Here is a 27,971-nt window from a genome sequence, read left to right on the forward strand (position 1 = left end):
CCAGGATTGGAGCCCAGGGCACTGAAGCGAAGGCATCTTTCATCCCAGCTCCTTGCCAGCATCGAAGTGGGAGGAAGGCAGACTGCTCTGGTGCTGCGGCCTCGCGCTCGCTCTGCTCTCCCGGTGGGACGTCCTTCACCCCATATCCCTTTTGGCTATTGTTTCTGCCTCTTGCCCGTAGACCTCAGGATACAGCGGACTTGGGCTCCCGCTAGATCTGGAGGCCCCTCAGGTCTCAGGCTCAGGTCTAGATGTAATCCCCCTGAGTGACAGGCCTGGAGGTGGGGCAGATGAGGCAAACTCGGGGTCTGGAGGTCCTCTCTGAGGCCTCTCCGTGGGTGAGTCAGCCTTAGAGGCATTGGAAGTGGAGCCATCCAAGGCAGTCTTGAAAGACAACGGAGTAGGAAGAGAGTGCACCCTGAGGTGAGGCACAAGTCACCCTATCATCTGTAGGGGTGGCAAGGGGAGATCGAGGCCTATTTTTGCGTTTATAGGGAACCGCTCTGGGCTGCTTTGCCCGGGCAACTGGACAAGGTGAGTCTGGGGACCCGCCCGGCCCCGCCCTTCCGTAAGCGGCAGCGCCACCTGGTGGCGGCGGTGCCGCGGTGCAGGCGCCCTGGGCCTGGACCTTTGAGCCCGGGGAGGCTGGATGCGCCCTGAAAGCCTTACACCGAGTTTTCCCGAAAGGGCGGGCGAGAGGAGCCAGAGGCTGAAAGGTGATCCCGAAGAGGCCGGGGCGGGGTGGGGGTGCTTAGGGAGGGGCCTGACCCGGACGGCCCCACTTCCGTGACACGGTAAACACAGAAAGACAAAGTCCATTTGGATGCAAGTGGGAGCGGAGTGAGAGGGGCCATTTTGACTCTGTAGTCAAAGGAAATGACTGGTCTGACGGGGTCTGGGAGCCGGAGTACCCAGGTACAGCCGCCCACCCTGGGACTAGCGGGTAACTGGCTGGTGGTCTTGAGGCCTACTTCGCGTAGCGGGGAGACACTGGCAGGCACACGTTGGCATCTGGCTTGATGTTCTGGGTGTTCATCGGGCCTCTTTGTAGAGACTTTGTAGAGACTTCAAGTCTGCCTTTGCGGGGTCAAAATGTTAGTTTTCCAGAGCGGTTTAAGTGGAGGGACCTCAGGACCTCTTTTAAGTGTGACTTGTGCGAAGATCGCGCGGCCTGGGGAGGTGGGAAGGCTGGAGAGGGGCTGAAACCTTGACCATGTGTCTGAGGGCACCCATAATGTGAAGTTGAGGAGCGCTGGGAGGGGCAAGGGACTTTCAAAATTTGTAGGAACTGTAGAAGGGCATTCTGTTCACTCCTGTGCACTCCACTCCCCCATAAGTCATTCCAGGAATCAGTGGTCTGAAACTTAAGCTGCTGCTTTTCTGTCCGTGTGCGGCGTTCTACATCAGCTGAAAGCATTTAAAAACATTTTTCTCTCCTAAATTTGGAGTTGCTATGCTTGTAAAAACAAAAACAAAAACAAAAACAAAAACAAAAACAAATGAGAGGCCAGACCAAACGGTATGGGAGAATCTGCATTTCAGGGACACTCAGGCAGATCTGCACTTGATTATTATTGGAAGGAGAAATGGTTTACTGGGTTGGGACCTGGATGTACTCTTACCACTGCTTTTTTCCATCTCTTAGGGTCTAAGGATAACTCTGGGACCATGACAGCCATGATTTTCACAGATGACCCCAGATTTCTGCCTTCTGGGCAATGTCAGGTGCCACTGAACTTGATCTGACACCCTTTCCCTAGAGGATGGCCAAGGGGCTCTTGGTGACCTATGCCCTCTGGGCTGTGGGGGGCCCTGCTGGGCTCCACCACCTGTACCTGGGGCGGGACAGTCATGCGCTGCTCTGGATGCTTACCCTGGGGGGTGGTGGGCTGGGCTGGCTCTGGGAATTCTGGAAGCTCCCAAGCTTTGTAGCCCAGGCCAACAGAACCCAGCGGCAGAGGCAGAGCTCGGGAGGGAGGACACCCCCTCTGAGTCTTATTCGCTTTGTCGCCCAGATGACAGTGGGCATCTATTTTGGCCTGGTGGCTCTCATTAGCCTTTCTTTCATGGCCAACTTCTATATCGTGGGCCTCCCACTGGCAGTTGGCTTAGGGGTCTTGCTGGTGGCTGCTGTTGGCAACCAGACCTCAGACTTTAAGAATACTCTAGGGGCAGCATTTCTTACTTCCCCTCTCTTCTATGGCCGCCCCATAGCCATCCTGCCCATTAGCTTGGCTGCCAGCATTACAGCCCAGAAGCACCGCCGCTATAAAGCTTCAGTTGGGTCGGAGACGCTCAGTGTTCGGCTCTATCGTCTGGGCTTGGCTTACCTGGCTTTCACAGGCCCGCTAGCCTACAGCGCCGTTTGCAACACAGCTGCCACCCTGAGCTATGTGGCAGAAACCCTTGGCTCCTTCTTGAGTTGGTTCAGCTTCTTCCCCCTCCTTGGCCCCCTCATGGAGTCTGTCCTCCTTCTGCCTTACCGCGCCTGGAGGCTGCTGCTGGGGGATCCTGGCTTCAGCAGTGGCTACTTGCAGGAGTGGGAGAAGCTCTATGAGTTTGTTAGCAGTTTTCAGAATGAGAAGCGTCAGCTGGCTTACCAGGTAAGGCTTTGTTCCCTCTCATTCCTGGGCGGGACAGCTCTGGGTATTAGGCTAAGCCTGATTGGAAATGATGCCCCCTTATGTGGAAGTGCTGTTTTCATGTCTGCTGGGTCGGGCCCTAGAAGGGTGTCTTGGTTTCTTTGGGCTTCTGTGTGCCATGGGTGACAGTACAGAGGATCTAATAGTGAGTGGGAAAGGATACATATATATTGTTTACTTTCATTGAGATATATATAAAGTGAATAAGTTTTATGTATACATCTATGTAACCACCACTCAAATCAAATATAGAATATATCCAGCACTAAGAAGTTCCCCTTGCTTCCCTCAGAGGGAATCTCTGTTCTGACTTCTGTTATCATAGATGAGTTTTGCCCATTCTTGAACTTCATAAAAATGGAATCATTCAGTATGTACTCTTTTATGTCTGACTTCTTTCTTTATAAAATTAATTGATTTTTATTTTATTTCTATTTATGTTTTTTCTTTTTAAGTAGTCTCCACTCCCATCATGGGGCTTGAACTTACAACCCTGACATCAAGAGTCACATGTTCTACCAACTGAGCCAGCTAGATACCCCATGTCTGACTCTTTCATTCAACATTATGTTTGAGATTTATTCACACTGTTGCATGCAGTATAATTAAATACTGTTACAGTTATAAATTGTTTCCATTGTTATATGGTATCCCATTGTATGAATATACTACACATTCACTCTATAGTTAATGAATATTTGGCTTAGTTCCAGTTTGGGACCATTCTGATCAAGTTGCTGTGAACAGTCTTATACATGTCTTTGGTGGATTTATTTGCTTATTTCTCTTGCAAGGAAGAGACCTTGTCAGGGATGTGAAGTCCTAGGTTAGAAAATGGGCAACTGTGATTCAAGGAAAATCTTGGTTCTTGCCATGAGATCCAGGCTAGCCCATGTTTCAAAAGACTGGTGTTCTAATCTGAGGCTATGAGCCTTTCTCTCAGGCAAGTAGAAGCCAACTCCAGTTTAGCAAGGAAGCAGGAGAGACCCAGGTGCTCTGAAACTTAGGGAATCCTAATTTGTCAGCTTCTGTTTCCCTAAGGTTTTGAGTCTCTCAGAGGGGGCAACGAATGAAGAAATACATCAAAGATACCGGGAGCTGGTGAAGATCTGGCACCCTGACCACAACCTGCACTGGACCCAGGAGGCTCAGAGGCATTTCCTGGAGATTCAGGCTGCGTATGAAGTCCTGAGCCAGCCCAGAAAGCCTAGGGGATCCTGGAGGTGAGAAGAAATTTCCCCTTGGGGATGGACTCTTTCTGGCAGAGCCAAGCAGCTTGTCCCAGTCCAGTTTTGCCCACTTGGGTCATCCCGATAGCGTTAAAGAAACTGTCTGCTTGCAGTGGGGATGAGAACAACTTAAAGGGGTAAGAAAGCCTTTGTGGTAGAAGAGTGTATTTATGTTGCAAATTTCTGAATTCTCGTTGTTGTATTCCTGACAATTTCTTCTTAAAATCAGATAGTGAAACGAAAGGCATAATATAAAACCAATAAAATATCTTTTAGAGAATATAGTACCATGCCCCACCCTGGTATGTTGATGAGTGATGGAGGAAGGTTGTTTATCAATTTCATTTCTTCCCTTCCCTTCCCTTCCCTTCCCTTCCCTTCCCTTCCCTTCCCTCCCCTCCCCTCCCCTCCCCTCCCCCTCCCTTCTTTTTTCTTTCTTTTTTTTCTCTCTCTCCCTTTCCTTCCTTCCTTCCTTCCTTCCTTCCTTCCTTCCTTCCTTCCTTCCTTCTTTCCTTCCTTCCTTCCTTCCTTCCTTCCTTCCTTCCTTCCTTCCTTCCTTCCTTCCTTCCTGTGCAAAGCACTGAGTTAGGAGATCGAAGGAAAAATACGAAGGTTCTATTTCATAAGCTGTCCTATGACAGTAGGGATTCGATCTATTCTACAGATTACAAATGGGTAAGAGAGGGGTTAAATTTAAATATTTCAGAAAAATATCTTAATTCCATATATAGGAGAGCTTTACTAGGAGCTACCCCCCCCCCCCCGCAGGAACTAGCTGCTGTGGGGTGGGAGTAGTACCCCCATCACAAATGCTTCTGCTTGATGAAGTATTGTAGAGAGCCCTCAGATTTTACATGGGTGGTTGGACTGGCTGAATTCTCAGGCGTCCCCAGAACTTGGGCTATGACTCTGAGCTACATACTCTGCTGTTAGGAGCTTATAGTCTGGTGGGGGATATAACATATATAATATACACGGATATCAAAGTTCGCCTCCTTCAGTGTTTTGAACTCAGTGTCATAAGAAGTATAAACAGAGCACACTGGAACACTGGAGAAGGGACAGATGACATTGTTTTATGGGGACTCATGGGAAAATTCATGATTTTATATCTCATGTGCCTTTATAGGGACTTTGGGGAAACCCTAGGGAACCAGCAGCTTGAGCATCTCAAGAGGGTCTTATTTCATTCCTATGTAACCAGCCAAGTGTGGAAGAAACAGTCTAGGATGCACAGGGACACCGGAGAACCGAACTATGATGTTAAAATTATATACCTTTACTCCAGGTTTCTCACTCTTCTTTTGTGTTTGTGTACATTCCTCAAGCTTTTTTTCCCTTTTTTTTCCCCCTGGAAGTTAACTCTGAGCGGTGTATATATATTTTTAAAAAGTAGAATTCTTTTGGCTACTATTCCTTGCAGATTAAAACAAAACATGGTCTGATCAATGGAGAAGAATGAAATTTGTAGGTTTTTTTCCTTTGTATTCATATATTAAAAAAATTAAAAAATTTTTGCCAATGAATTTATATGCCATGATTTTAAGACAAAATTAACTTTTACACCTTTTTAAAGTTGCCAAAAATTGATATACACTTCTTCTGAAAAACACTTATAATTTGTCAGATTATCACATGGAATTTTAATGAGGCATTGTTGTGGGCTATTGATTACTAACTTATTAACATGATATGTAGTACTATTTCTGCAAAATGTAAATATATTAAAAATAGTCTATAAGGAAAAAGAGACAAAAGAATGATTAAGGGCTTTACTTGATTTGGAAAATTATTTTACTGTTCTCAAATTTTATTGTGAGCTTTTGTTACAAAAATATGGCTATATTTTAACTTATTCAACTAGGAACTATCAATGAGCAGTTTCTGTTGTTTCAACATGAGCAATGCTACAATAAACATCTTTAAATGTGTGTATTGGTGCTTTTTGTTTTCTTTTCTTTTTTTTTTTTTAAAGATTTTATTTATTTATTTGACAGAGAGAGAGACAGCCAGCGAGAGAGGGAACACAAGCAGGGGGAGTGGGAGAGGAAGAAGCAGGCTCATAGCGGAGGAGCCTGATGGGGGGCTCGATCCCAGAACGCTGGGATCATGCCCTGAGCCGAAGGCAGACGCTTAACGATTGAGCCACCCAGGCGCCCCTGCTTTTTGTTTTCTTGATGCTAGATTCCAATAAGCGATAATGTAGGGTCAAACAGAATGTATGTTTTATTTTATTTTTAAAGTTTTATTTATTCATTTGAGAGAGAGAGAGAGAGAGAGACAGCATGAGCAGGGGGAGGGGCAGAGGGAAAATCAGACTCCCTGCTGAGTGCTGACTTGGGGCTTGAGCCCAGGACCCTGAGATCATGACCTGAGCTGGTCAGACACTTAACTGACTGAGCCACCCAGGCACCCCCAGGATGTATATTTTAAATTTTCATTGATATTGTATCAGGTTATTTCTGGAAAAGATTATAGCAATTTACACTTCCACCAGCAATGTAAGAAACTGGCCCTTTCCTTGTAACTGGAATGGACTGTTATGACTTTTAAATTTTTGCCAAGAGGAATAGTATTTGATAACTTTAATTTGTCTTTCCCTGACTCCTAGTAACTATAAGTTTGGCATCTTCTTCAAATTTTTCTCGGCTACTTGCATTTCGTCTTCATTGAATGCCTGAATGCATTCTCTCCCTCTTTAAAAAAAAAAAGTCCTACTTGTCTTTATGACATCTGTTTTGTTGGTATCCTTGCTTGTTAGCAACCTTAGCCCTTCATCATAGGTGTTATAGATATTTTCCCCCAGTCTATGATTTGTCTTTTGACTTTAAGCATAGGTTTTGGAATCAGAAGGATTACTGTTAGGATTTGGATCTGGTTCCATGATTTTCTAGCTGTTTGTGATCCTGGGCTTCTTTAGTCTCTGAGAGCCTTAGTTTCCCCTAAAAATTGAGATAATAGTATGTACTTTTTTTTTTTTTAATTAAGTAGGCACCATGCCCAATTGGGGCTTGAACTCACGACCTTGAGATTAAGAGTCGCATGCTCTACTGACTGAGCCAGCCAGGAGCCCCCATAAAATGTACTTTTTTTTTCTTCTAAGATTTCATTTAAATTCAAGTTAAACAATAGTATATACTTTTAAAGGATTGCTGGGATAACGAAGCTACCATATGTAGAATGAGCAACCACAATTTTACTATAACACTTTAGCCTTTTCAGCCCACGTAAGGAAATAGGGCTTGAGTGTCTAGGGAGTTAATTGTTACGGAATGAAGGTTATACTTGTAAGGCTGAATTTTCGTAGAGTGTATTAGTGTATTTTCTATTTTTAAAAAATTTTCCTCTTGATTTCCTGCAAATCACTGTAAAGCTTACAGATGACGGTTAGAAAGAAATAAGACTGATGGATTGGTTGTGCTGTGGTGGTAGGGTTGCCAGTGGTCCCTCTCCCTCATCTATTCTCTCCTAGACTCTCTCTTGTTTTATAATTAAGAAATATTTCAGCCTCTTTTAGCTGTTTATGGGGAACCAGGGAAGTGGTTTGGGTTTGGCTGTTCTTAGACTGCAGTTTTAAAATGGGTTTGGGATGCCTGGGTGGCTCAGACGGTTAAGCGTCTGCCTTTGGCTCAGGTCCTAATCCCAGAGTCCTTGCTCAGCAGGGAGCCTGCTTCTCCCTCTGCCTGCCGCTCCCCCTGCTTGTGCTCTCTCTCTCTCTCTGACAAATAAATAAATAAATAAAAATCTTCAAAAAAATAAAAAATAAAATGGGGCCGAGCTCATCTGGGCCAGTTGTGATTGCAGAAGTCCTCAGAATGAGACAACTCCGAGGGTAAGATGAATCTCTGAGAAGGAGCTGGGAAACTGCTTGTAAGATGGCCCTTTTCACTTGCAGATTCTCCTTGCAGAAATCTCTCCTCATCCTTTGGCAGATTCATTTCCATTAGGGAGGCTATTCCCAGCCTCTGGAGTCTCAGTCCTTCTATGCAGAAAAGAGAGGTATTTATACTTTCTGAGGTACTCCAGCATGGCGATCTCACACCCAGCTCTTAGCCAGGCCACATTGGTCACTTTAGTGTGGTTTGGTTTTGCGCAGGAGACATTTTTGTGGGTATGGGCTGGGGCACCAGGTGAGAAGTGAGAAAGAGGTTAAAGAATGTTAACCTCTTAGTAGGAAAGACTGGTGAAACCATATTTGAATTTCATCTTCCTTCCCAAAGCAACTGACATAGCGAAAATCAGCTGAAAGTAGAAATTCATTATAAAATAATTATATATTTATATAAACCTAAGACATTAGGAAGTGTGAGGTCTTCCTTATTCTCTACCTGAGTAGATTTAATGAAATCCAATGATTTCATATTCTCCCATTTCCACAAATAAAAAAATGTATAGACCCTTTAAAGAGTTGGAAGGGAATCGAGAAAGCCTCTATGCCAAGTACTCATTCAGTGCAGAATCTTGAGAACGGTTTTCCTCAAAGATTTCCGTTTCAGCTTTTGCTTCAGTTGGAAATCTGCTCCCTGTTTCACCTTTTGGGCATCCTTAATTGTTAAGTTCTTTTATTGGACTGAAATTTGCTTCCCTGTAATTTCTTTCTAGAACTGCTATCTCTTGTTATAAAGAACAAAACCCAACAAAAAACCCTTTCTTGATAAAAACCTGCCCTTCATCTCCTATCCCTCTAAATTTTCCTTTTCCCGGCTTAAACATTGCCTTGTTTGCGGAAGCGCTGTAATTTGGTAGAAAGAGACAGATGGAGAAGTGAGGAGATGGGCTGCTCCCTCCACCTCTTATGGGACCAGCCTGCTGCTTTCTCTGGACCTCAGTGTTTCCTTTGTAATATGAGGAAGCCAGACTTAGATGACCTTTGAGATTGCTTTCCACACTGGATGCTGGGTTCTCCACTTTTCAGCTGAGGCTTGTGCTAAGTGGTTCTGTTTTGTCATCTTCTGTCTGCCCTCTTGTGGACACTGTCTTGGGGAGAAAAGAAAATATTAAATTTCTTGAAGAACAATATAATGGCCACCCACCCCCTCCCACATAAAAGAATTCACCTATATTAAACTGTTTTCATATATTCATGTTCCCTTCTAGTCTTCATCCATAAATGTACATAATTAATTTTTACATGATTGAATCATATCAAGGACACAATTTGGTATTGCTTTTTCCCCTGACTGAATCGTACGCATTTTGTATGTTATTATGAAGGCGTATATATGTGTGTGTGTATATATATATATATATATATATATATATATATATATATAACTATGAGACATACATATATTTAATTGAGATGTAATTCACATACCATAAAATTCATCCTTTTAACGTATACAGTTTGGTCATTTTTAGTATATTCATAAGGTTGTGTAACCATCACCACTAGCTAATTCCAGATGTTTTTGCCTTCCCCAAAACAAACCCCATACCCATTAGTGATCACTCTCCGTTCTCCCCTCCCCCAGCCCCTAGCAATCACCAGTACTTTCTGTCTCTGTAGGTTTGCCTATCCTGGACACGTTATACAAAAGGAATCATACAATGTCTCCTTTTGTGTCTGGATTTTTTTCACTTAGCATAGTGTTTTCAAGATTCATCCATGTTGTAGCATGCATTATCATTCTATGTTTCTTGTTTTATTTTTTCAAATAGCATATCATTATATTTTAATGCTGCATAATATTCCATTTTTGGGAGACATTTAGCTATTAATATATATATTTGTTGTTACAAGGAACTCTGCATTGATATCTTCATGTTTCTAATTCATCTATTCTCTTGAATTATTTCAGAATAAATTCCCATGGGTGGGATTACTGGGTCAAAGGGTATGAACATTTTTATGGCTCTTGTCAATATTGCTCTTAAATTGTGCCCAGAACTAAATGCAATTCTCAGATGTGTTCAGACAGAACGGGGTACTGTGGGGCTATTAAGTTCTCAAGGTCTGGACAGTATATCATCCTTTAAATCAAGCAGTCTAAGAATTTATTAGCTTTTTTTGGTTGCTCATTGAGCTTATAGCCAACTAAGGCCCTTAGATCTTTTCCTAGGCACTGTGTCTTAGAGATGCTTGCATCTACTCTAGGACCTGGGAGACTTTTGAAGACTCCCTGACCTGAATTTAGTATTTCTTTGCTTTCTCTTTTCTTTACCAGTAGGTGGTCCTAACAAGCGAGCCGGAGCTTTGGGTTTATTGCAGTCTTAGCTGAGAGCTGCAGATGGCGCCTTAAGGCTGTCGCAAGGGTCAAATAGGGCCCTTCCCTTTTTTTAAGGATCTGGTGGTGGTACCTCTTCAGCGGGTTCATTACCATAATTCAGCCCTCCCCTTTTGTTGGGAAGGAAAGAGCAGGGTGGATTTGGGTGTTATTCAGGGTAAGCTCCCAATGAAACCTGTTTTCTAAATGTCATTTGCTCTCCTGGGGACTCTGGGGCAGTCTGTCTCATGGGAGAGCTTTGCTTGGACACACATTTCCTGCCACTGAGTTTTTGGCTTCTGAAGTTCACACCCCGAGAAGCTGAGTATTTGGTTTCTCTTCATGTTCCTTGGCATCTTTCTCTTGGTCACCGTAGAAGATTGAAACATGTTCAACTACCCGGATTTGTTCATTTGTTTTGTGAAGATGGGTTTTGAACCACAAAAGCGAAAACTTTGCAGAGGGTCCTGCGGAAAGGGATTTCATTTCAATACTTTGTTGCTCTCTTTATTTTCATTTTCCTTTTCTTCCCAGTTCTCTCCTTTCTCCTCACCTCTCATCCGCCCTTTCCATAGCCCAAATTTGCTTATTTGCAGACTATTACAACTATTATAACTTTTAGCGTCACTTTTGATTTTTCTGGATCTAAACCTCACTGACAAGTTTCAACAGTGCCCTGTGTGGGAAAGTTGGAAGGGAATCATTTTAAATCCATTCGGTGCCCAACCTTAGTCCCATTTCTGGGCTGGGAAAAGTTGTGAGGAACATTGTCCTCTGGGTAGTAGCTGAGTTATCACAAGAGCCTGGCTTTTAAGCACCACCTGAAGGGACATTTTTCCTAGGCTGGATAGGTCAGGCACCTTTCAGATGAAGTAGTATAAAGAAAGGAACGGGAGGGGTATGGGGGAGAGGGGGAAATATAAATGTCTTCTATTCATATATTTCCAAGGCACAGATCTGAGGGCCAGTGAGGCTCATAGTTACTCCTTTACATCTCCCTCCATATCCATAACCACCAGTTTGGACTTGGCTTCTCCTGATACTTTCTCCTTTTCACTCCTGGGGTCCATGGCAGAGAGTGTAAATTTCCTGCTCTTCTGTGTAATTTGGATTGGCAAGCAAATCGCTGCTCCATCCGGGCACACGGTGCCATATTATTTATATTCAGTGATTGGGAATTCATTGCCTCTCAGCAGTTGACTTTTCTCGCACAGCCAAGAGACTGATCATTTTAGACCCATCTCCCTTCCAACTCTAATTCTTTTCCATCAGTGCGTTCCTTGTTCTCATGGCCATGCCTTTGCTAATGTCACCCTTCTTCCCTGTAATTATTTTTCCTCTCTGCTAATCCAAATCTTTACACTTCTTTTACATTCAGCTTAAGGTTTATCCCTAAATGATGCCTTCACTGATTAATTCCATCTCCAGTAATCTTTCCCCCTTGAGTTCCTTCAGCATTCCTCTCTAGTTTGGGTCTTTCTATCAAGCATTTTCTTACATGTTGCCATATAATCGTTCTCTGTCTCCTGTTTGTAAGTCTTGTCTCCTTAACTATAGCAAAGACCCTTGAGGGCAGGGACTGTCTACTCCCCATGCAAATAACAGGACATTTAACAGTGCAAACAACGGGACATGTTATTTAACAATTAAAATTTTTCTCATTTGTTACATGGGGATATGATGCCTACATCACAGGGATGTTGAGACAATCAAATGAGACAATGTGTTGAGAATGATTTATAAACCATAAAACATTTTACAGAGGGTAGGCATTATCATTTTTTAAAATATTTTATCTCTTTATTTGAGAGAGAGCACGAGAGAGAGAGAGAGAGAGAGAGAGCAAGCGCACCAGCACACAAGCAGGGGGAGGGGCAGAGAGGGGGAGAAGCAGGCCCCCTGCTGAGCAGGGAGCCCAGGACCCTGGGATCATGACCTGAGCCGAAGGCAGACGCTTAACTACTGAGCCACCCAGGTGCCCCAGCATTTTTTTTTTTTTTTTAAGATTTTATTTATTTATTTGACAGAGATAGAGACAGCCAGCGAGAGAGGGAACACAGCAGGGGGAGTGGGAGAGGAAGAAGCAGGCTCACAGCGGAGGAGCCTGATGTGGGGCTCGATCCCATAACGCCAGGATCACGCCCTGAGCCGAAGGCAGACGCCCAACCGCTGTGCCACCCAGGCGCCCCCAGGTGCCCCAGCATTATCAATTTTTAAAACAATGGTGACAGGCTGTACAAATGAAAGAGCATGCTGAAATTCCATTAATGAACTTACAGTAAAGCAGTATTAGTTATAGGTCTCATACATAGAAACAAAGTGACTAAAGATCAAATTTGGGGCCCCTGGCTTAGTTGGTAATCCATGCGACACTTGATCTCAGGGTTGTAAATTCCAGCCCCCTGTTGGGTGGAGAGATTACTTAAAAAATAAAATCTTTTGGGGTATCTGGGTGGTTCAGTCAGTTGGGCGACCTATTTTGATTTTGGCTCAGGTCGTGATCTCAGGGTCATGAGATTGAGCCCTGTGTGGGGCTCTGCACTCAGTGTGGAGTCTGCTTGGGATTCTTTCTCAAAATAAGTAAGTAAATAAAATCTTAAAAAAAAATAAAATCTTAACTTTTATTTTTTAAAGATTTATTTATATATTTTTTAAAAGATTTTGTTTATTTATTTGAGAGAGAGAGCGAGAGCACAGAGGGAAAGTGAGAGGGAGAAGCAGACTCCCTGCTGAGCAGAGAGCCTTGACTTGGGGCTTAATCCCAGGACCCTGAGATCATGACCTGAGCCAAAGGCTGGTGCCTACCCGACTGAGCCACCCAGGTGCCCTGATTTACTTATTATTTTATTTATTTTTTTTAAAGATTTTATTTATTTATTTAACACAGATAGAGACAGCCAGCGAGAGAGGGAACACAAGCAGGGGGAGTGGGAGAGGAAGAAGCAGGCTCATAGCGGAGGAGCCTGATGTGGGGCTCGATCCCACGACTCCGGAATCACGCCCTGAGCCGAAGGCAGACGCTTAACCGCTGTGCCACCCAGGCGCCCCTATTTATTATTTTAGAGAGGGTGAAAGAGAATGAGTGTGGTGCGGCAGAGAGGGACAGAGGGAGAGGGAGAGAGAGAATCTCAAGCAGACTCCCCACTCCGCACTTGCAAGTGACACAAGGCTCCATCTCAAGGCCCTGGGATTATGACCTGAGCTGAAATCAAGAGTTGGATGCCCAACTGACTGAACCACTCGGGTGCCCCACCTTTTTTTTTTTTTAATAAAATCTTTTTTAAAAAGGTCAAATTCAAGCTTTTAATGAACTTATAATGCACTTTTGCTGAACTGAGTGTTTCAAATATGAGTTTTTGTTTTGACATTGCCACTAATTTTGTGATGTAACAATTCAACCTTTGATAATTTAAGGCCAGCCCCAGCCACAAACATCTGATACACAACTGAATTTGTCCGTGTGACTCATGTCGTTGGACTGCAGTTTTATTACCTGTAAAATGAGAAATGCTAACCTAATCAAACTGCTTCAATAGGACTTTATTTTTTAAAAAGATTTTATTTATTTATTTATTTATTTATTTATTTATTTATTTATTTATTTGACAGAGAGTGAGAGACCACAATCAGGGGGAGCAGCAGAGGGAGAGGAAGAAGCAGGCTCCCCGCTGAGCAAGGAACCTGATGTGGGGCTCCATCCCAGGACCCCAAGATCATGACCTGAGCCGAGGGCAGCTGCTTAACCAACTGAGCCACCCAGGTGCCCCTTAATAGAACTTTAGAAAATGAATGCTCAAAGAAACATGACTCCCATACAGAAAGTTTCCTTGGAGGAAGTTTCCTTGGGGGAGAGCTGTGTACTATATAGTGCATTCACTTAGCTCTTAACAAAGCATATTACCATATTAAATACTCTGGAAAGTAAAGAAGCCAGTTTAACTTTATTTTACCCAGTGTTTCCCAAATTTATTTGGAACTGGGATAGTTTTTTCAGATTCATTTAGCTTTCCATGAAACTAATTTTCTAAGACACACAGTTTGGACTGCCTACGTGAATATTCTTAGGTGTTAGAGGTGGGGGTAATCAAAGGGAAAAGTACACCCTTCTGGCATGTTCTCTGGTGATCTTTGTGCCTATTGTGGTTTGGAGCTTCAAAGTTAGCCAACAGAAACTTCTAAAAGATCATGTCCCTTACTTAGAGTCATTAATTACCGTCTTCAAGATGATGAGTGAAATTTTTGTGTCTCTCAGACTAAATTCAACCTTGTTTTCCTAATAAAAATATAGAATTTAGCAATCAATCCCTTCAGATACAAAAAGTCAACTCAAACAAGCATATGAGAAAAATTCCGATCTCTAGAATCTATTTGAAACGTATCAGATTAGGTCTTATCAATATTTGCAAAATATATCTGCCAAGGGGAAGATTATGTCATGATTTATCTTTAGTTCTAATTTTGCCACTAAGTCATTAGGTAACCTGGGATAAATTAATTCCCTTAAGGCTGAACCGAGACATATGGGTGTTATTTCAAAATGATCTTTTGTAATCCTTAGCAGTTACTTTAATCATTTCAAAAATTTGGTTGTTTTTTCATTTTCTTCAAAGTATGTCATAAATATTATTATGTTGAATTTATTACAGCATTTCTTGTCTTCCAATATAATTAGTGATAGACTTTAAATAATTTGTAATCATTTCAAAGCAGGCAATTATCACTTTGTTTTCTTGTGAAATATGGCATATGAAATAGAAAATGTATATGTAAAGAACAATGATAAAATTAATCTTTATAACTCAGGTCCAAAAGATATTTTTGAAGCATTTATTCAGTGTCTTTTTGGAGAGATAGAGTACGGCATGAAGAATTGGTGAAGGCAGTCCATGAGTTGCGGGATCCCTCTTGCAAACCTCACTTAGCAAGTCATATATGTGACCCACCCTCCTTGAAAGACCATTATTTTTTGAGTAAAATTCTTTTTTGCAAAGAAATTTGTTCCAAATGAAAGAACAGAACAAGGTCATGGCTAGGAAAAACAAATAAACGCACAAAATTCTTTTTTCAAGGCACCTACTGCCTCCCCAGGGACTTAGCAAAATGTTCCTTTCAACCACATTCAGAACTCTCCCTAGAGACCTGGTAAATATAATATTCTTCATAGCGTTAGATTTCCAGTGATGTTTTGACAGCTCTCGTAGATTGGGCCTAGGTATGCTCCTTAATTCACCTCCCTTCCACATATCTACATATGGGATACCACATAAAAAAACTGTCTCCCATTAGACCACTGGTGCTCTTAGGTAAGGCATCAAATGTCTTTCCCAACACTATAAGATTTCCAAGAATAGACTTTATTTTCCTCCCAAAGAAACTACATTGGTTTTGCACCAACAACAGGCCCAATAATGAAGGTGTTTCCTGAGCAACTTTTGGTAGGTGAAATCTGTCATTATGGAAAAGATCTTAAATCCTATTGGTTCAGGCCCCATTCTTCCGCATGAAGTTTCCCATTAACCAGGGCCATATCATCCCATCTCCACTCTGTATGGGAAGGAAGGGAAACTGTGGAAGAATTAGTCATTGATTCCTGTGTTCCTACACCACTTTGCACTTTTCTGTTTCAACACTTACTACATGCTATTTTAGTTAATTATTTAATAGCTTCTATCCTCCTTTACAATTGGATACTCTCCTTGGGGATAATCTTGTTTTATTCTTCTTTGTAAGTGACCCAAAACTTAGAACAATGCCTACCACTCATTGGGTACTTATGAATTTCGTGAATGAAAAGAGAGCCGATATTTGGACAGTTTGCTTCTATTTGAATCTTTGAGAAAAGATTCAGTAGTAAGCGACATATGGTGTAGCGCCCCAAGTAGCTGGTTGACCTTGTCTTCTGTTTCTTTAGATCTGTAAATGATATGGTTGGATTAGATCAGGCATTATTAACCAGGGGTCAGTGGGGTCCAGGGTATTTTTGACTCTCCAACCTCATGCAAAGTTAAACACAAAGGACCAGATAACTTCAGAGAGATCCTACTCCATTACAGGTACTGGGTCTTCAATAGCGAAAGCGTGGAAAACAAACTTGTGCCTGTGGTGTCTAGCTGTACACACCCATGTACACTTTCGGGCTTGTCGCCGATGCCTATCCAGGGCCCCTTATGCTTTGGCCTCAAAAGCTAAGAACATGGGGACAGATTCCGATGAATCTTTTCAACGTTAACTGTCTAAATCCCCAAGCCTCTGGCCGCTCCTAATCGACCACTGAGCAGTGGACGGTGGGGTGAGTACTTCACACATGCCCGACACTGGCTAGAGAGATGCGCCAATATTAGAGATGGTTCTGGCCCTGGGGAGGCTGGCAATCTGATCACAAAGCCAGAAGAGATTATTTAACAGAAAGATTCACTGGCGGCCCGACTGCCCACAGCCGCATGGAGGGATGCAGACAGCTGAGCAGACCAGAAAACCGACTCAGAAGTGGGCTTGGGCAGTGCGTCTGGCGGCGTGGTAGAGAACGCTCAAGTGGTTCCAGAGGTTATCCTGCCCCCGACCCCGCACCGGCCTCTACGGACTCCCAGGGAGCTGAGCGGCCGCGAAGTCCGGATGTCTGGGAGATTCCCCGAAGTCGGTGGCTCTGAAATGGCCTTTTGGAGTCAAACTTGAGTCAGGAAAAAGGGAAAGGAGAAAGTGCTGGAAGGTCCTCGGGGAGGAGTCGTGAGCGGCGAGAGGGAAGGCTGCTTGAGACACCCCGTACTTCCTGGGACCTAGAGATTAAAGCCCCTCGCGACGTTCCCCTCGAGGCGTCTGCCTTCGGCAATCTCCGGGGAAGTTTCGGCTCTTTCCGGCAGTTCCAGCTCGGGCCCTCCACTCCCCGGGCGCGCCGTTCCCCTCTCCTCACGCCGCCCCGCTCTCTCTGGGCCTGGGCTGTTGTGCACGTGGGCACGAGCTCTTGTCTCACCCGTCCCCACTCCCACCTAGTTTGTTCCTGACCCCCTCCTCCAATCCCTACTCTTCCTCTTTATTCCCAATTGCCGGCGACGCCCGAGCTCCCTCAACTCAGGCGCTCAACCCGGCGGGCGGTGCGAGGCGCGACGGACTGGGTCACGAGAGGAGCGGTAACCCGACGGGCTGGAGCCCGCCTCCCGCCCCACGCCTCTCCACTCGCAGGCCCCGACGCGCGGGCCGCCTCGCGCCCGGGCCTTCGCGTGCCGGTTGGCTGCAACGGCCTCGAGCTCGGCGCGCCGGGTTCGCGCCGGCGCGAGCACGCGCCCTGTGCGCTGGCTGGCTGGCGCGCACGCGCCCGAGCGGGCTCCGGGGCGGGGCGAACAGCGCGAGCCCCGGCGAGGTCGGTGTGGATCCGCTGGCACTCCGGCCCCCAGCCGCGGCTGCGATCCCCAGCCCGCCGCCCGGCCGGAGCGGGGAAAGGGGCGGTGGGGGCGGGGCGGCGTCCGGCTCTGGGAGAGCTGGGGGAGGAGCGCGGCGGCGACGGCGGCCGCTCTAGAAGAGGAGGAGAAGGAGGCGGAGGAGCTCCTTTCCTCTTCTCAGACCCTGGAGCGTCCGGGACGCAGAGCCCGGAACTGGGGGGACGCGGCGACTGCGGGGCCCCCGGGTAGGTGAGGCTGAGGGTACTGGGTGGAGGGGTTGGTGGGGGAGAAGGGGGGCACAGAGGTGCAAGAGAGCGGGCTTGAGGGAGGGCACGGGGGAGGAGGTAGTTGTTGGGGGTTGGGGTGTGGAGAGGAGGGGGACTTGAGCCCTTTGGGACCTAGAGTACCCAGATGGTGAAAGGCTTCTGGGGTCAGTTGGGCGGACCGAAGCGCACGGGTCCGAGTTGGGGGGTTTCCAGAGGCACAGGCCAGGGAAACAATGGAGTAAGGGGAGATTCTGGTGTGAGCGTGTGTGGGGTATTGGATTTTGAGAAACAACGAGAGATCGAAAAGAATGAAAGAATGGGTCATTTGGGATGAGAAGTACAATGAATTGGGAATGCAGTGGGGATGCTTAAGGTCATCTGCGTGGGTGTCCGAGGTCCTCAGGATTTGGGGGCAAAGTGGGATTTGAAAAAAAGAGAAAGGCATTTTTGGAATGGGGGGAGGACGGAAAAGAAAATAAGGTAAAGGGTAGCAGAGAAATAAAATAGATGTGGTTTGGGCTTGAATTAAAGCGGAAGGGTAGACCTTGAGAGTATAGGGTAGGTGGACTAGAGTGGCATCTTTCTCCTAATTTATCCAGGATGATTGGGTCTTTTGGAAGATGGATCTTTCTCAGGCTGGTCCCTCTGCTGAGCAGTACAAGCTATTCTTTTAATGATTCGGTTATCATTTATAGTCCATTTCATTGATGAAGCACGGCTGTAGAATTTATTTCTCCTATGTTCATCAGGTTACTGTATGTAATTTACCTGTGGTTAATGAAGCAGGGGAGAACATATCAGCAACAGTAGGCGTCTTGCGTTGAGTTAGGTCAGTGATAATGCAGAGTTCAGGGTGTTTGGGAAGAGAACCAAGAGTTTCTTTTCATTTAGAATAAAAAGTGATGAATAGCCTTGATAAAATCGAAGTTATCTATACTTTGTTAGAATTGCAGTTTCTCACTGAGAAATGTTCATGTACCATCTGCTACTGGTTTTATGCTCCTGGGAGAGTTTGGGTTCTGCCTCAAGAAATTCTTGATGCTGATATCAAATTATCAGGCTGCCTTATACTTCCAGTTTGAATAAAGGTGATTTGAAAATACTGTGAGAAAGTATTTCTGGGGTTATGATCTTTGCGTTGATCTCCTTGATACTTGGATTTCCAGACCAAATATTGAATGGCACTAGACACAAGATTGCTGATTTTGAAATTGTAGTTACCATTAAGTGTTCATAAACAGTCAGTGTTAATCTTTTTATTTGTTGGTTATTAAGTTTTGCTGACTCACCTAAGATTTCTGGGAATTTATCCATTTATATTTCTGGCTGGATCTTGGATGGTAGCATTAGACTACTTTATAAAGGTCCAAAAATAATGATCTATATTGTCACTTTTCTTATATCTTACAAAAACTGAACAAAGCAAGCAGTGTCTTCATTAGAGATAATGTAGCTCTTTATTGACTTCTTACAGTGGACTAGGCAAGGTGCTAAGTTTGTTCTGCATGCGTTATCTCATTTAACTTAATCCTCATGGTTATCTCCTATTTTATAATTATGAGGCTAAATAATTTACCAGGGTCACAGAGCTAGTAAATAAAGCCACATTCAGACCCAGCTCTGTTTGACGCCTTCTTTAAATCTTCACTGCCTGGTTGTTGTACCTACCATATCCCTCTTCCTAATCTTGGTTGTAGTACGAGTATCAAGAATTGGTTGAAACTTGGGTCTGATATGATAATGGTGGTTTATTTTATTTATTTATTTTAAAAGATTTTATTTATTTGAGAGAGAGGAGGGGAAGAGAGGAAGCCCGACTGGGGGCTGGATCGCAGGATCCCTGGGATCATTACCCGAGCTGAAGGCAGATGCTTAACCCACTGAGCCACCCAGGCACCCTGATAATGGCGATTTAGATGAATATTGTGTTAGAGGGCTACATCTGTAGAGTTTATAAATGTTTATTGCTCCTGTGATTTAACAGATCTTCTGGGGTCCAGATAATAGAGCTAGTCTTGCTAAGGGTTTGATCTGTGAACACAGATCAATTAATTTTCCGTTTAGTCTAGTGTGCTGCTGAGTGCTGTGCCTAGGTGGCGCTCTTCCTTATAGAAGTCAAGGCAGCCAGTTGTGGAGTCAGAACCAATTAACTCTGGAAAACAATCAAAAACTGCAGAGAGCTCTAGTGCACTTCCAAGCACCTGTTGAGTCCACAGTTGGTACGGGCTTTATCTCTAAATATAGGCAGGATCCTCTTAGAAACCAGGAGTGAAACAAGTAGAACTGAGAGAAACAGCTGGGGCCTGAGGGAGGAGCCATAGGTTGCTGGCCAAAACATCAGCATAGTCTTGGGGGGTTGATCCAGGAGTGGCAAAGGGCCTCAGATACTAGTGCATGACAGGAAGGCAGGGACTTTTTATTTGTTGAGCATTTATGTATTCTAGGCACTGAGCTCAGTGTTTTATATATATCACTTCATAAGATCTTCAAACAACCCTTATAAGGTAGATGTAAGCATTATCCCTATTTTTCAGATGAAGCTCAGAAAGGTTAGGTAACTTGTACAAATCACTTAATAAAAGTAGTGAAGGAGGGGCGCCTGGGTGGCTCAGTCGTTAAGCGTCTGCCTTTAAGCTCAGGGCGTGATCCCGGGGTCCTGGGATCGAGCCCCGCATCGGGCTCCTCTGCTGGAAGCCTGCTTCTCCCTCTTATACTCCCTCTGCTTGTGTTCCCTCTTTCGCTGGCTGTCTCTCTCTCTGTCAAATAAATAAATAAAATCTTAAAAAAAAAAAAGTAGTGAAGGAAGATTGTATATACTATTACTGTTGTTGTTATTATTATTGCTGCTTGCTGTTTCCTATATTAGAGCTATAATATTAAACTTGGGAACTTTAAGTCTCTCTTTAGGCTCCACTGGGCTTCTTGTTAAAAGTACAGCTGATTATTTCAATCTTGTTATTTCCATTGGAGACTGGAGGGAAGAGCTTGGTTTTTTCTGATTTAATTGTTGGGAAGGGGAGCCCATTCATTATTTAGTGAATGACCTCTTGTAGAATATAACTGATCTTTCTCTGTTGCTTGGTATAAATCTGTAGCAACATGAAAATGGCATGTCCATCCCTCCTATTCTGAGGTCTTGACTTTCAGGTAAGTCATCTAGGCTCTGGAGGATGACGGTGAAGCATGCCTGTTACAGACTCTTACCACTTTTCTTGATATATTTTTGCCACAAAGGTTTGACTATCATTCTTGCTCAGTTACTTTTAAAAAGTTGTGGTAAAATACAAATAACATTAGATTTGCCATTTAAACCATTAAGTACAGTGGTGTTAAGTACATTCACATTGTTATGTGGCCATCACTACCATCCATCTCCAGAACAGTTTAATCTTCCCACACTGAAACTATCAAACAGTAACTCCCCATTCCTCTCTTCCCTCAGCCATTCCCCTTTCTGTCTCTATGAATGTGACTACTTTGGGGATCTCATATAAGTAAAATAATAGTATTTGACCATTTGTGCCTGGCTTATTTCACTTAGCGTGATGTCTTCACGGTTCATCAATATTTTAGCTTGTGTCAGAATTTCGTGCCTTTTTAAGGACTGAATGATATTCCATTGTAAGGGTGTACCACCTTTTGTTTATCCGTTTAGACACTTGGGTCGTTTCCACCCTTTGGCTGTTGTGAATAGTGCTGCTGGGAGCGTTGGCGTATAAGCGTCTGTTTGAGTTCTTGCTTTCCGTTCTTTTGGATGTGTACTAAGAAGTGGGATTTCTGGGTCATATGGTAATTCTGTTTAATTTTTTTGAGGAAGTGTTGTTACTTTTAAAGATCTATTTATTTATTTATTTGGGGGGGAGAGAGTGCACAAGTTGGGGGAGGGACAGAGGGAAAGAATCTTCAAGCAGACATCTGCTGAGTGTGGAGCCTGACTCAGGGCTCCATCTCATAACCCTGAGATCATGACCTGAGCCGAAATCAAGAGTCGGACGCTTAACCAACTGAGCCACCCAGGCGTGCCCTGTGAGGAATTGTTACTTTTAAATGGTGGTTTTATTTGTGTTCACCTGAAGGTAGCACTTGGCCTTATGTTTGAGGGATGATGTTTCCTCTACTGACTTTTTCTGTACTGTTCGTAGGACACTTGTACTGGAAGTGACTCAAAAGGAAATGATTTACCTAGTTTTCACGGCTCTCTCTTAGCTTCTGCCTATTTATATTTATGTATCATGACATCTGGCAAGCACATTAAAATACATGTCAACGTAGCAATAAAGTACTTTTGAAAATCTTCCAGACAGGTCAGCTGATGAAGAAAATGGGAGTATCTGTTCTAAAGTGTGAAATATATCCAGGGGCGCCTGGGTGGCTCAGTCGTTAAGCGTCTGCCTTCGGCTCAGGGTGTGATCCTGGGGTCCTGGGATCGAGCCCCGCATCGGGCTCCTCCGCTGGGAGCCTGCTTCTTCCTCTCCCACTGCCCCTGCCTGTGTTCCCTCTCTCGCTGGCTCTCTCTCTCTCTGTCAAATAAATAAATAAATAAATCTTTAAAAAGAAAAAGTGTGAAATATATCCAAAGTGGAAGAAACCATTTGTTACATATAGATCTTTCCAGTCATCCCTGTAAATGTGTGGATAATCATATTAAAAACATTATCTGGGGGCGCCTGGGTGGCTCAGTCGTTAAGCATCTGCCTTCGGCCCAGGGTGTGATCCCAGAGTCCTGGGATCGAGTCCCACATCAGGCTCCTCCGCTGGGAGCCTGCTTCTTCCTCTCCCACTCCCCTGCTTGTGTTCCTTCTCTCGCTGGCTGTCTCTCTGTCTGTCAAATAAATAATAAATCTTTAAAAAAACCCCAAACATTATCTGTATGTGTATTTGAAAAATGTGTCAGTAGTGTAGAGCATTTTCAGTTCATTTTGCTGCCTTTGGAATCCAGGGTACTTTTTTCATTTAAAAGTGTTTTGCATGTGTGTGCTGCTGGTTACTGCTTAATCTCGTGCATCCCTTCATTCACTGAAAAAAGTTTGAGTGCCTGCTATGTGCTTTAAATATTTGAAGAAGGTAGCTGTAGTGCAGGAAGTAAAATTGGCTCAAGTCATTTATTTGGCTCTCTCTCTCTCTCTCTATATGAGTTCTATAGTACCAAGTGTAGTACATTGAAATAGCTGCAGACTGACAGTGAACTGTCTCTTAGGATAGGTCTACCTCCCAATTCATTTTTTCTTTTCTTTTTTCTTTTTTTTTTTTTTTAAAGATTTTATTTATTTATTTGACAGAGATAGAGACAGCCAGCGAGAGAGGGAACGCAAGCAGGGGGAGTGGGAGAGGAAGAAGCAGGCTCATAGCAGAAGAGCCTGATGTGGGGCTCGATCCCTGATCGCCGGGATCACGCCCTGAGCCGAAGGCAGACGCTTAACTGCTGTGCCACCCAGGCGCCCCTCTTTTTTCTTTTTTTTAAGATTTTATTTATTTATTCGACAGAGATAGAGACAGCCAGCAAGAGAGGGAACACAAGCAGGGGGAGTGGGAGAGGAAGAAGCAGGCTCATAGTGGAGGAGCCTGATGTGGGGCTCGATCCCAGAACGCCACGATCACGCCCTGAGCCGAAGGCAGACACTTAACCGCTGTGCCACCCAGGCGCCCCTCAATTCATTTTTTCTAAATGTCACAAAGAGGGCAATTATCCCGTCATCTTGCTTCTTGAGATTATTGTGTTACAAAGGGACTTCGGGCTCACATGCCATTTTCTGGAAGCTTCGTAAGTAAAAGAGCCCTCACTTGCCTTGGAGGTAGTCTGTTGGTTCTGAAATACAGTTGGCCCTTGAACAAAGTGGGAGTTAGGGACACTGACCCCTGTGCGGTGGAAAATTTGTGTGTAACTTTGGACTTTCCAAACACTTAACTGTGTATTATATATTGTATTCTTTTAATAAAGTAGCTAGAGAAAAGAAAATATTAAGAAGGCCATAAGGAAGAACAAATACATTTACAGTACTATATTTATAAAAAAAAATCCATGTATAAGTGGATACATGAAGTTCAAACCCGTGTTGTTCAAGGGTCACTGTATTTCTAAAGATTTAAAGTTTGTAAACACCTTATATTTAAGTTACTGGATATTAAGGATTGGTCAGAGGCCAGCATTTTGCTCTCCATGTTCAAGTCTACCATGGTGGTGTGTAGGGGTGGGTGAAATATACATCTTCTAGATTCGGCAGGATTTGAGGATATAGCCGTTAGCTTAAAGGCAACTTCTGCAGTCATGGTCCTATGACTAATTTGTGGTTAGGGGTTACATAGTGATTTGTGTTGGTTCAAACCCTAAATAACAACGTTGGATTACTGGTAAAGGGGATTTTTTATATTACTTAATTAGTAAAATAACGTGATTACTAGTTGTAGGGGGGGAGAGAGAGAGAGAGAGAGAGAGAGTGTGTGTTCTTCTTTAAAATTGGCTAAAGGATATTGGGCCTGAGGAAAAGATTTATGATGAGGCCATTATATGATTTAGATGAGTCATGATAGGTGAGTGAAGACAGTGCCAATGATGTTACCTCCCACTGACCTGTAAAGGACTGGAAAGACCAATGTGCACAGCTTGCAGTCTTTCCTCTCTTGAGTACATGTGGTATGTCCAGTAGTAAATTATTTGCTGCTGTTTTAAGGCTACCATCAGTAGTAGAGCAATACTTGTCTTTAAATTATCCTCTTGGGGCGCGCCTGGGTGGCTCAGTTGGGTAAGTGTCTGCCATCGGTTCAGGTCATGATCTCAGGGTCCTGGGATCGAACCCCAGCTCCCTGCTTAGCAGAGAGTCAGCTTTTCCTTCTCCCTCTGCCCCTCCTCTCTCCCGACTCGTATTTGCTTACTCTCTCTCTCTCTCTCAAATAAATAAATAAATCTTAAAAAAAATTTATCCATTTGGCCTCTTATATGTGTCAATATAGTCAGCTCACTGCTGGCTCTTCCTGGTTATCTTCTGTTAACATTGATTTGAAATGTGCAGTCGTGTGTAGTGGCAGTGACTCTTCTGCTTACTTTGTTTGGTCATCCTCTTAATCTTTATAGTAAATTGCCTTCATTGCCTACCTGCATATCCTGCATAGTCCTCAGCATAAGGATGTCATCATGAGAAGCTCTTTCATATTTGATGAAAGCAGTGACATGTGTCTATAACTAAGATGGAATTACATGAAGCTAAGGTACGGTACCTGAATGGCAAGTGATACAGAACGACCACAGACTAAATCAGCTATAGCTTAGATGCAAGCCTGATGTTTTGTTATATCTTACTGGTCAGTACACACTAGGTTTCTTGAGATGGTTATCTAATTCCTTCTGACAGTGCTTTACACAAGGCTTAGTTGGGTAGTCTTTTTCATCTCTGTCACTATGCCAATGTTGTATTTTATGTTGGTTTTTAAAAGTCGATATTTGGGGCGCCTGGGTGGCTCAGTCGGTTAAATGTCTGCCTCTTGATTTTGGCTTGGGTCGTGATCTCAGGGTTGTGAGATCGAGCCCCACGTTGGGACTCCACACTGAGCATGCAGCCTGCTTGGGATTCTCTCTCTCCTTTTACCTCTTCCAGTCCCCCGTCCCCTCCTCCTCTGCCCCCCACTCTCATGCGTGGGCTCTCTCTCTAAAAAATAATAATAAAATAAATAAATTAGAAGTTGATATTTGACATTTGTCATTTGTCTGCCTGCCAATACATAATGTTATGATCCTATAAGTTAGACTGCAAGGTATTATTATTGATGTTATGATAATTTGGAAGCACAGGAAGCAGTGCAACAACAGTGATTACCAAATTTGTTTAGGCATCTAACCTGAAGAAGTAGAAAAAGCTCCTGAAAATGAAGGGATGTTTGGTAACTTCATCATGATTACTTGTTACCTGAAATCTTAATAATTATTTAAGATTAGAATTATATTTAATTTTTACATGATTACGTTTTTGATTGGGTGGTAAAGCTGAGAACACGTGATCCTTTCACACTCTCCTGGCTAATTATTTCCACTGTGAAACAGCCCTGAGCATATTATTAAACTTCTTGGCAGCTGAACTGTCTGATGCCTGAGATGTGGATCTACAGAATGGTGTTGGTTATGATCAGGCTAATACCGATAATTATAATATTTCCGTGTTGTATTATTTTTCTTTTAATTTCTTATTAAAATAGGGAAGCTGTATAACATGTTTGTTAAGAGAGCAAACCTGTTAGTTTTATCACGTAGGAGTTGCTAATATAATATGATTATAGATAGCTGGGCATAAAATTAGTTGTTGGTGAGAGGGGGTATAGTCTGTCAACATTAAAAAAAAAAGAAAGATCACAAATCTGGCACACAGATCTGGCTGCGAATCTCTGTTCCTCTACCCTCTGGGACTTGGTCATCTTGTAATTTCTCTGAGCCTGTGTTTCTGAATTTGTAAAATTGGTGCAGTAGTAATCCCATGACAACAGAGTTCTCATGAGTGTTGAATATTTTTAGGTGAAATTCACGTAACATAAAATTAACCCTTTAAAGTATACGGTTCAGTGGTATTTAGTACATCACAGTGTTGTACAGCTATCACCTTATGTACTTCCAGAACTTTTGCCTCACCCCCAAAGGAGACCTTGTACCCATTAAGCAGTCACTCTTCATTCTCCTCTGGCTGTATCTCTTGGTAACCATCAATGTGCTTTTTGTCTCCATGAATTGACCTATTCTGGATATATATTTTTTAATTTTTAAAAAATTTTTAAAAGATTTTATTTATTTATTTGACAGAGAGAGAGACAGCCAGAGAGAGAGGGAACACAAGCAGGGGGAGTGGGAGAGGAAGAAGCAGGCTCATAGCGGAGGAGCCTGATATGGGGCTCGATCCCATAATGCCGGGATCACGCCCTGAGCCGAAGGCAGACGCTTAACGACTGAGCCACCCAGGCGCCCCAGGTTTATAGTATTTTATTTCAGTATATCATGATTTGGAGTGGGGCAGAAGCTTTAGGCAGAACATACCGAAAACTGTATGTAAGTCTAAATTTGGTTATTTTCTTGGGAAAGGTAGCAAAGGGAAGTGTGTGCTTTCAGGGACTGGTGATTACTCAGATCCCCACCAAGGCGCACTCCCCCTGTACTCCCAAGCTTTATTCCTATGTGCTGTAGCTCTGAACCCTCCTATCTTTTTGATTGCCTCTGTGCCTTTGCCCATTCCATAAACGCTGCCTGGAATGCTTTCTAAATAAATCCGTTGGTGACTCTCCTAAGTCTCTCAGGCAGACTAAACACCCCTTCTTTTGAGCTTTGAAATCTGTTACATACTTTCATAATAACACTTGGCATAGTGTACTTTAAAAAATGCACATTAATTTTTTCTTTTTCTTTTTTTTTTGAGAAAGAGAGAGAGAGAGAGACAGTGAGTGAGTGGGGGACAGGGGCAGAGGGAGAGAGAGAATCCCAAACAGGCTCCATGCCCAGCACAGAGCCCAATGCTGGGCTCGATCTCACGACCCTGAGATCATGACCCCGGGCTGATATCAAGAGTTGGATGCTTAACGACTGAGCCACCCAGGGACTCCCTAAAAAAATGCACGTTAAATTTTTAAAAATTTTTTAAATTTTAAACAAAATGGAACAGTACAGAGGTAAGTGGTGAAAAGAGTTTCTCTAGTTCTCTTCCTCAAAGGCCATCACTGATAATACTTTTTTTTATATATCCTTTCAGAGTTTTTCTGGGCTGACACAAGACTTTTTATAATATATGAAATGCTTACTTACCTCCTTATTTTTTTATTGTAGAGTAGATTAGAAGTATTGATAAAAATTCAAGTATTATAGAAATATACAGACCAAAAAATGAAAGGTCCCTTTATTTTGATCCTTAATCTTGTCCTTACTAAGGAATAACTCTCCTCTTCAAGAACATTCCTCTCTCCAGAGGCAGTCCTGTCGTAAGCCTATTGAGTACTCTTTTGAATAGTTCCCATTTACATTTATGTACTTATATAAAAATTATTTTAGGTATGTGTTATTTTTATGTTATTTTATATATTCTATAACTTAATATATCTTGGAGATTTTTTCACATTATATACAGATCCATTTTATTCTGTATGGTGTTTATTCTGTAATATGCATTTTATGTAATCATTTTTCAGTTGATATATGTGTGTGTGTGTCCCTTGCAGGTTTTTTTTTTCAGATTTTATTTATTTGAGAGAGAGAGAGTGTGTGTGAGCACAAACAAGGGGAAGGGGCAGAGGG

General features: G+C 43.3%; 2 protein-coding genes across 7 annotated transcripts in view; both read left to right on the top strand.

Moving 5' to 3' along the window:
- The first annotated feature begins 621 nt into the window (after positions 1-621).
- On the top strand, positions 622-15,416 carry DNAJC22 (DnaJ heat shock protein family (Hsp40) member C22). Of its 5 annotated transcripts, none has more exons than XM_087855814.1 (4): positions 622-716; positions 1,646-2,603; positions 3,684-3,865; positions 5,001-5,802. In XM_087855814.1, exons 2-4 carry the CDS (start codon positions 1,764-1,766, stop codon positions 5,314-5,316), a joined length of 1,338 nt encoding a protein of 445 aa, XP_087711940.1. In that variant the 5' UTR covers positions 622-716; positions 1,646-1,763; the 3' UTR covers positions 5,317-5,802. The 5 variants fall into 5 exon arrangements, with proteins under 5 accessions (XP_087711940.1, XP_087711942.1, XP_087711941.1 ...); XM_087855815.1 differs by lacking the exons at positions 622-716; positions 5,001-5,802 and adding exons at positions 760-915; positions 13,687-15,416; XM_087855813.1 differs by lacking the exon at positions 622-716 and adding an exon at positions 762-915.
- A 1,995-nt stretch (positions 15,417-17,411) lies between these two features.
- SPATS2 (spermatogenesis associated serine rich 2) overlaps positions 17,412-27,971 on the top strand; it is a 135,525-nt gene continuing 124,965 nt past the window's right edge. Inside the window, exon 1 of one of the 2 annotated variants that reach the window (XM_045801128.2) lies at positions 17,412-17,699. The gene's annotated coding sequence lies outside the window, so the exon portion shown is untranslated. The remainder of the gene's footprint in view (positions 17,700-27,971) is intronic. The other variant, XM_045801127.2, reaches the window with a different exon arrangement.

Source organism: Ursus americanus, chromosome 25, assembly GCF_024610735.1.
Source record: "Ursus americanus isolate L20-20 chromosome 25, mUrsAme1.1.p, whole genome shotgun sequence".
NCBI classification, from domain to species: Eukaryota; Metazoa; Chordata; class Mammalia; order Carnivora; family Ursidae; genus Ursus; species Ursus americanus.